This window comes from Mus pahari, chromosome 14 (assembly GCF_900095145.1).
Source record: "Mus pahari chromosome 14, PAHARI_EIJ_v1.1, whole genome shotgun sequence".
NCBI lineage: Eukaryota > Metazoa > Chordata > Mammalia > Rodentia > Muridae > Mus > Mus pahari.
The window spans coordinates 56,013,121-56,022,692 of NC_034603.1; the positions used below are offsets into that span (position 1 = coordinate 56,013,121).

The following is a 9,572-nucleotide window of genomic DNA, read 5'->3' on the forward strand; positions in this document are numbered from 1 at the left end:
TACATTCATGTCACCCCCAATCCCCCCACCCCCATGAGGCTTCTATTTCATTCTAGCATGACATAGCATTTTGAAGATGTTATGGACTCGGTGACTTTTTTTCTCTGAATTCTGTGTCCCATGATAGATAACTTATATTCTGCAGATTCTGCCCAATGCCCATCTGACTGGAGGGTTTGGTCAGAGCCACTATCCACCTTGCCTTGGCGTGCAAAACGTAGTTAAGTACTGTCCTTACTTCATATGGTCTTAGAAAGTTAGGGACAAAAGCTCCGGGCTCTCTGGTACTCCTTTATGGCTTGTTATACAGGTGGAGAAGATGGAGTGTCCACGCATGCCCCAAGTGGAGGACAAAGGCTCCCTCCAGAAAAAAAACATTTCTAGGGAGTCTTAGGGAGAATGGGAGCTCTTCTGTGGCTGTCTCGGGCCTAGCATGCTTCTCTCTTCCCTGAGACGCTGTGCCAGTCACCACCACGAGGGATGCCGGGCCATCGCTCATGCCGTCACCACTCATAGGAGCCAATGCCAGCATCTACCAGGGTCAGAGCTCTCAGTCTCTTCCTTATCCCACCTTACTTCCCTCCACCTGCAGAAGCAGATGGCACAGGCTGATCTTTTCTTCTCATAGGGACCCGTGTCCCCGAAGGGCTCAAGGAGAGCCTGGCTGATGGCCTTCAAAACAAGAAATGATCTGTTGCTTTGGTCAAGGACAGCGTGGGGAAGATAAGAACTCAGAAGAACAGGGGGGGTTCCTTCCAACTCTGGCTCCCCTTGCTTTTGCTACGGTGAACGAGGATCTCATCGGGCAGGCTAGAGCTGAGGGTGGTGACCCAGTGGAGAGCGTGAGGAGAGGTGGTGGTGGCTGATGGCGAGAACATGGATCCAAGCCCTTGGCGACATTGAAAAACATGGAACCCCCCTCTCTTCCTGGTCCCCGTATTCCCCTTCAGACAGCGGTGTTGGGCCGCGCCTTCGGAGGCCCTGTAATATCAACTCAACAATGCATGTTCTACAACTACAGCTACAGCTACCAGGACATCTACTACAGTGCATGCATTTAGTTCAGTCCCACAGATACATACAATCTAAGAACAGGCAAGGGAGGTGTGAAATGTTTTACTAGACAACAGGTGTTTTGGAGTTGTAACTGATAAAAAAAAAGAGAGAGAGAGAGAGAGAAACGTAAAGTGTACAAAAAAAAAGGAGAGAGAGAGAGAGAGAGAGAGAGAGAGAGAGAGAGAGACATTTCTCGAGAGTTGGATATGAGTTTGTTTCTTGAACTGTTTCATCTGAACAAGCAAAACATGCAAACCAGCTGGTACTAACAGGAAGCTGGACACTGAGAGAGGTTAACAGGTGTGGACAAACCTTCCTGCTGAGCGTGCTCAGAAGAGTGTCTGAGAGGACGTGTGCAGGTCCTAGTGTAAGAGAGGCGGGAAAGTTTGCCTCAGACACTCTCTCTCACCGCAGCCCCAACCAAGCAAGAGAAAAGACAACAGAAACATGACTGCTCACACTCACCACCACCGTCAGGAGCTTACGTCACTAGACTGGAATAAAGCCGGCAAGTATAAAGTACAGTACGGGGTCCTGGCTGGGGCCGGGGCAGGGGCGGGGGAGGGAACACCAGGGGAGGGGTGCTCTGCAAGCTCGAAGAGTAATACACGGACCTACCAATGAGGTCACCCCCAAATAAAAGTACCCTGAAAATTGGTACCATTTTTTTTCCTCGGGTTGGGGGTCAGGGTCGGGGGAGGAGGAGTTGTCAACAGTCCAACTGGATTTATGTTTGGATGGGACGTGATGGGGGGCGGAGCCGCTGGAACTGGATGGACACAATCAAAATAAACAAACTCTCGACTGAGCACAAGATGAGGTTTCAGACTACCGGGTGAACGTGAAAGGAAAGTGACACCACTGATTAGTGAAAGTTATCTAGGAGTCAGCAGGGAGGTCCCCCACCCCACCAGGCCTGTGCCCTGCTCACCTCAGGTTCTGGGGGAGGTAAGAAAAGGTAGGCAAGGCTAACCCAGAGGAACAGGCTGAGGCAGAACCTCAAGGCCTCCCCCCTTGACTGCCTCAATACCACAGCCCTGACAGATCCAAGTTGCCACCCTGAGAAAGATCCAAGCTGCCTCCCACCCCCGTGGCCCTCAGCAGGTGCTTCCTAATGGGGGAAGGGATGGGGGGGGGTCAAAACAAAGGGGTGGGGTGGGGAACAGGAGAAATAAATCGGTGGGGCTAGATAAAAATGACCCAAAAAAGTTGCCTTCCGTAGGATGTCTTATCCCTAACCCACGTCCAGGAGTCCCTTGAAGCAGAGACACGATTCCTAGAGTCTGTAGTTACTGTCAGGTGTGGCATGGTGCCAGGCTCCCGGAAGGTAGTCAATGGATTCCAAGGAGTTTGTAAGGACAGGATGCTTGGTCATGAGGCTAGGGCAGGGGCAGGGGCATCCTTAGTGTTTGGGGAAGACCTGAGAGAAGGGTGAGGCAAGGTTTGAGGAACTGGTACAGGGAAATCTGGGTCATCAAGTGCCTGGGAATCTTAAGGGGTCTGGTGTAATACATAGACTGATGTATAGCTTTTCTCAATTCACAACAGAGTATTTGTCAATGAAGGGCCAATGAGAGGTCTATTAACTGGCCAACCTTCCAGGCTCAGGTCATCTTCTAGAGAGAAGATGGTGACAGTCCCCTTACTGGCTAAAATTCCTTAAAAGAAAAAGGCAGAGTTCCGTTCCCCAACTTGACAGCTTTGGTCCAAGTCCAAAGATGGGCTCTGGGCTGGGGTTCCTGGGCTTCATAAACAGATCGGGCCATGTTCTCTCTATGGTGGGCACAGTAGGCAGTGCTGGGGGCTCTCCCATAGGCGGGTACCTCAAACTGAGGGTTTACTCCTTGCGCTAACCCAGGCTGGGGTGGGCAGGGGCTTGGGGAGCGTTCCTCCTGAATACAATTCACTAACAGTGCAGCGATGAACATGGCTGACCTTGATGGCCTGTGGGAGATTTGGCTCCCGATGGAAATGGCTACAAATAAAACACCACTGATCCGAGAAACAAAATGTGTGGTTGGAGATGACCTTGAGGGTTAGGAGTTAGAGGGATGGGTGAGTGGGGCTCCCGCCTGGAGGGGGGAGGGGGGGTCTGTGCATGGGCAGAGTGGCAGAAGGGGGCACAGCCCAGGGAGACGGCTCTCAGACTCGCAAAGAATCCCATACTGCCCTTTAAACTTGCCATGAAGTTGGGGGTGGGGTTGGGGTGGGGTGGGGAGAGAGGCAGGGTTAATTTTGGGTTAAAGTTTAGTTTCATAATCCAAGTTATCAAAAGAAAGAAACTGATCGGAGAAAACAAACAACACTCACAAATTTCAAGACGGTTCTTTTGATCTTTCTCCCCTCCCAGGCACAGGTAAGAATGAGGCTTTTTGCTTTTTTTTTTTTTTTTTTTCTTCATTCCCCCAAAGCATTTATAATAAAACCCCCAAAACCAGAAACAGGGAAGACATGATGCAACTGTGCACCTGTCTTAGGGCCTGGGAGTGAGGATCACCAAGGGACACTGGCCAGAGGGCGAGGTGGGACCCTCACAGACTAGAGTGGGTGGAGGTTGAGAGGGCCCAGCTATCTGGGCTTCCCAGCTTGCCTGCCTATCACAAGCTCTCTGGCAAACGGCCCCTCAGCAGCCCCCACCTCAATTAATGCCCTACCTGGGCCACCCCCAAAACTCCAGTGGGTATCTTGGGGGAGGGGGATCCTTTGTAGCTTGGAGGCAGTGCCAGTTTGCATGGAACGGATTTTCTCTGACATTTTCTAAAGAGCCTCACCGTACCAGTTTGGGTTTTTGGCATTTGCCCTCTGGGCCTTTAGCAATCCATTTCCTGGTATGGTAACCAGCACCCCGCCCTGCCCCACTCTCTTTAGAGCCTAGTTCTGTTAGATTAGTGCTCCAGAGCCCTGTCCAAGGGGCAGAGTGTCAGGGCATGGGTAAAGGCGCCCAGAACCAAGCTGCTCAGAGGAGGGAGGAGTAAGGTGGAGAAAGCAGCTGTCAGGGGTGCCCAGGGCATGGCGGGAAGCCCTTGGCACTCATGGCTGGGTGGTATACCCCAGTTCTGGCTGGACCTTATACCATGGCTGGGAAACTGTTCCCTGGCCACTGGAGTGCTCCAGACCTTGTAAAAGGCCAGAGGTCATGGGAAAGAAAGTTCCAGTCTCTTTGGTGGCTGCCTGACTCAGAAGAGAGTCTGGAGCAACAGGGATTTAGGCCACAGCAGGCCTTATTCCTTTGCCTCCCACAAGGATTGGTCCATATCTGGCCTCAAGGGTTCTGGGAGTTGAGCCAGAGTAAAGAGCCCACCTGCCAGGCAAGGGACTCTACTTTCTACCTCTTTGGCCTGGTCAGAGACCCAAAGAAGGGAACCTTCTAAACCTGCCAGAGCCAAGGACATCAGTGGCCAGAATTTCTAGGAGCTGGGCTTAGAGACAGGACAGTCCAAAGCCAAAGGGAAAAAGGTAGGTCTTCTTTGTTCATAGGAATACGTTTCTGCCTCGGGTTTTCAGTCCCCTAACTGTGACAGACTCCTGCAGGAACTGCCCTGGGTATTTGGGCCTTGGTGATGCCTCCCGGTCCCCGCCCCCTCCCCTGGGCCACGGGGAGAGGAGTGCTTGGACAGACGAAGCCACACAGACTGGCAGGGCTTTTACCTTCCCCTGCATACGAGGCATGCCTGGGAGCCGCCTGCCCCGCACACCTTCCTACCTGATCCTCGAGCCGCCGCCACAGCCGCCGCTGCCACTGGTCCATACGCCGCCGCCGGGAAGCCTGGAGAGAGAAAGGGGTGAGATCAGAAGGTGCCACTGAGGACCCCCCGGCTCTCACAAAAGACAACCGGGAAGGGCTTCACAGACAGACCAGTGGCTCTCAGGCTTCTGGAAGGCACGGGATCTTAAGGCCTGACTCTCACATACTGGTCACCCCAGAAGTGCATTCTAGAAAGCACACCACAGTAACTCGACTACAAGGAGGACCTCTGTCTTTGGAGAATTGAGTCGAGGTCTCCGTGGACCCTGCACTGACACACGTTCTGGTGGTAGGGCAGCAGGCGCTCCAATGCAAGAAGCTCTTGGGCCGGCTTCTTCACAGAAGAGGCGCCATGGCCTAGAGATGGTTTCACTCCCGAAAGTTCTCCAAAGATCTGGTCATCTGAGCTCTAAATTGGTCACAGGGCTAAGCGTGTGGGTGTTTCCAGGTGAGTATACACAGGATGCTAGACGTCAAGAGGGTTGAGGGGCTCCCCCTGGGGTTCTGCGTGATCCCATTCTGTGTTTCAATCTTCCCAGAGTTATAGTAATATTACTCTGGGCTGCTGGGGATGGAACCCAGAACTTTGATGTGTATGTCAAGTACCTGGGTACTGGGTAGTGCCAGGATACAACCACAGATTATCCCAGCCCATCCCATGGCAACGACGGGGCACTTTGATGGGACTCCAGTGTATGAGGCCACAGTCAGAGGAAGCCAGCTTGGAGGGCTCCCCAGCAGGGGTGAGCACTGTCTAGCAAAGATAGGCCAGGCCGAAATAACGATGAGGCTGAGCAGATATCTGCAGAACGTCCATAAGAAAAGGTCGGCTGCATCCTCCCTCTCTCCTAGTGGCTTCTCTGACATACATAGTCACACACTGGACTACATACAGACGTACTTCCACATACATAGAGACAAGTATCTTCTGCCACCAGGGAGGCATTTGCAGCCTGACCCCAAGACCCACTTCCAGGAGCTACTTATTTTTAAATGATTCACCAGAAGCCCCCGTAAACCCGGCCAACAGCTCCCCAAAGAGCTGCTCAACCTTGGCCACAGAGCCTGTCTGGTAAAGCACACTTCTATAGGACAAGGGACCAAGACATGCACCGGAAGAGCAGGGAGCAGAGGAGCAGAAAGAGGAGGGGCACCCTCCACACAGAGCGAACTAGAAGCCCACTAAACTCTAAAAGACTATGGTCCGAGCTACACGGTTCTACGGAGGGCAAGACGGTCAAAAGGCAAGGAGCTACTCTAAAAAGGTCAGGCTAAGCTACTGAAAATGCCAACGAAAGGAGACATACTTGCATTTAAATATGGTAATAGGGCTGTTGAAGGGGAAAAAGAAAGATCCAGGTGAAACAATTGTACACGGTTCTCTTAGGCTGGGAATGAGTCTCCCAGCGCCCATGAAGACCTCGCTGCTCCCTTCCCAGAGGGGAGCCCGGGACGGGACTCCCCACCTAGTTCTCTCCCCAGCTCTTCCATGCAGGCTCTAGATTTCTGAAGATGGTGTTGGTGGAAAGTGCTGAAGGGAAATAAGGAAGAAGTCAGGTTATTTCTCTTTGTCCCAACCTCTGTCCACCCAGCCTCCTGCTGCAGGCCCAGAGCGGGGCTTAAGGGATGCTGGCAGTGAGGAAGCAGTGGGGCAAAGGAAGGCTATTCTTTTGTGCTTTCTTTCCCCAGACATAACATAGGAGGTTTCCGTGGGAGCAGGAGAGGATGCTAGCTGGAGGAAGAGAGTACAGTCAGTAAGATTTGTTTTTTGTATTTTTTTTTAAAAGGTCTATTTTCTAGAGTTAAGCAGTTTGAGCAAGAAGTCTGAGAGTAATAATAATAATGATAATAATAATAATAATAATAATAATAAAACTTATTTTTTAAAAAAAGGAAATCCATTATCCTGCACCTCAGATAAAGGCTTCTGCTGAGGATGGAGAACTCTGCCAGGGATGGAAGTTTCCTCAGGCACTGAGGTGAACTAAGAGGTGGCTGCAGAGGGAGCCATTATGTTTGTAGGCTGCAGCCTCTGCATTGCCACCTCAGGCAGGCAGGCAGTCCCTCCTTCTGAGACACGGTGAGTCAGAGAGACACTTCCACCACCCACCCGAGTCCTGAACCAAGCATGACTCGTTCCGGCTGCTCTACACCAGCCCCCTCCTGCTTTGGGCAGGCTGTCCACCTTCGCTCCAACAGGTTCCCCCACAGGACCTGGTGGATGGACTTGTGAGGTGTGCCACCCAGATGCAGAAAAGATGTGCTGTGTTCATGGTGGGTATGTGTAATGGGGATATGCGTTGTGTTTGCCTTGGGTATATATGTCTGTGAGGGAGAGTATGTCTTGGGGGGGTGTGTGTGTATAGTGGGGGTAGGTATGTGTTGGGATGGGTTGAGCATACTAGAAACCGATGAACCGTCATACTGGCTACAGTGATTGAGGCACATCACCGTAGGTGTGGGAGTTCAAATCAGCCCAGATATTCACCAACTGTGACTGCAGGCAAGCTGCTTAACCCTCTCTGCACACAAGGGCTAGCTATACTAGTTCAAGATCCACATATACAAAGTACTCAGATCAAAGTCTGAGAGTGAGCCAGTATAACAGGGGTACTGTCAGATCTTTCCCCAGCTATCAGCTCCGTGGCATGCAAGGCAGAACTCTTTCTAGACAGGGCCTGTTCTGTTTTCTCTACAGTAGAGGTCACAGTTCCTTGGCCACAAGGACATCAGGACATACTTGAGTTCCTGGGTAGTAGTGATCTCTAACCCTTCACTATGTCCTTTCTTTCTTGTTGCCATTTTAAAGCAAAATTTCCACTGCTCAAAAATAACAGCCCAGATTCTGTTTATCTCTAATGATGAATAACTGCCCAAATGGACATGATATGTTAGCAATGAATCCAGCACAAAGGGGAGAGATGTTTTGCTGATCAAATCCCAGGTGGGCTGGGAGCCACAGGCTGGCTATCTGTGAACAGGAAATATGCCATGTTCCTCCTGTCGGGGAACTTTCCAGTCATTGAGAAGATGGCCTGGAGACATGAGAAGCAGGCCAATGGAGAGATTCTGGGTGAGAAAAGGCTGTATCATGTAGCGTTCTTGGCGGATGGGGTCAGAGCCAGAGAGTCATTCTTCAGCTCATTTGGCTTCCAGCACTGGCTGACCCCTGCCTCGCTTGCTGGGAGACTTAGGCTGAGTACATTATTCCTCTCAGCTGCGAGACAGGCTGGCTGACAAGATGACCTTTAGAGTCCCATAGCTGCAGGCCCTGCACGAGTCTGTCTATCTATGAGGATGACAATCCTCAGTCCCCTGGGGCTGATGTCAACAAAACTTTGGGGTTAATGACATGTCTAAGGGAAAGCCGTCACTACAGGAATGACAGTGACTGACGCACTTTGATAGACTTTTGGAGTCATGACACCTCACCCAAAGTTATAAGTCAATAGTGTTTTAATTTTTGTTTTTTTTTTTTGTTTGTTTGTTTTTGTTTGTTTGGTTTTTTTTTTGAGACAGAGTTTCTCTGTGTAGCCTTGGCTGTACTGGAACACGCTCTGTAGACGAGGCTGGCCTTGAACTGAAGAGATCTGCTTCCCTCTGCCTCCTGTGTGCTGGAATGAAAGGTGTGCACCACCACTGCACAACTTAATTTTTTGTTTTTAAATTATGATACTTTATTTTTCCCTGCTTCTGCAGCACTCAGCACTTTCTGTATTACCTAAGTACGGCTATTTTTATATGCATATCTTATTTCTCTTGCTGGGTGACCATCTCTTCTAGGACAGTCACATGGGCCACTTAGCCTCCAGCTCAGAGACTTCCCAAACTCTAGCTGCCGATGGCCAGGATTCAAGGGGCTACCATGTATGAGGGAAGAGGGCTGGGAGTTGCTCGTCTGGGTCAAGTGTAGTCAAGGACAGCACTATCTGGGAGCCGACCAGCCTGACTCCCCGATCTTCCAGCGCCAGGGAAGAAACACACACACCCAGGAGTAAGCACAGTGGAGGATGTAGGCTATGAGACACAGCAGTGCCCAGCTCTGCCATACATGTTGATTTTCAACCCTGGGTTGAGAACCAGATGGCATCACCTGGTTTATAGTATTTACACATGCTAATGTCCCTGGAGATCATGACTAGCTCAGTCTTCTTTGGTTCCTTTGTATAGCCCTGGCCGTCATGGAACTCACTCTGTAGACTAGACTGGCCTTGAACTCAGAAATCCACCTGCCTCTGCCTCCCAAGTGCTGGGATTAAAGGCGTGTGCCACCACTGCCCGGATAGCTCAGTCTTTAGTACAGTCAAGCATTGGGCCTTTCAAAGCTTCTTGGGTAGTGGCAAAGTTGAAGATCTTTGGTGATAAAGATCAGTCACTGGCAGAATGGCTCACTAGAACAAGCATTGCTAAGCAAGCCTGCTTAACTTCAGTTTGTGCCTTCAATGCTATGTAAGACTGGCCAGCTAGTCCGCAGGAGGCCAAAATGAGATCTTCCCTCAAGAAGGTGAAAGCAGAGAACTGACCCCCTGAAGGTGGGCTACTGACTTCCTATGTGTACACATAACAAGTAAAATGTCAAGTCACAGGGTACAGCTATACACTCTGTCACCTCTTCTACCTCACAGGAGCAAGGAGCCTCCCAAGAATATGGTAGGGGATCAAATGCTTGTGATTAATCAGTCCCATTCCCAACACTGGGTTCTAATCTTGCCTGGGGGAGCTTCAAAAAAGAAAGAGAGGGGGGAAGAGAAGAGAAGAGAAGAGAAGAGAA

General features: G+C 50.8%; 1 protein-coding gene across 5 annotated transcripts in view; it reads right to left on the reverse strand.

Annotated features, from left to right (window-relative positions):
* Msi2 (musashi RNA binding protein 2) overlaps nucleotides 1-9,572 on the reverse strand; it is a 407,725-nt gene that overhangs the window by 22,677 nt on the left and 375,476 nt on the right. For 3 of the 5 annotated variants that reach the window (XM_029545991.1, XM_029545990.1, XM_029545989.1), the window contains exons 11-12: nucleotides 6,109-6,132; nucleotides 4,760-4,822 (exon numbers count right to left, since the gene is read on the reverse strand). In XM_029545991.1, coding sequence (XP_029401851.1) covers nucleotides 4,760-4,822; nucleotides 6,109-6,132 — 87 coding nt within the window. The remainder of the gene's footprint in view (nucleotides 1-4,759; nucleotides 4,823-6,108; nucleotides 6,133-9,572) is intronic. The other 2 variants (XM_021211875.2, XM_021211874.2) reach the window with 1 other exon arrangement.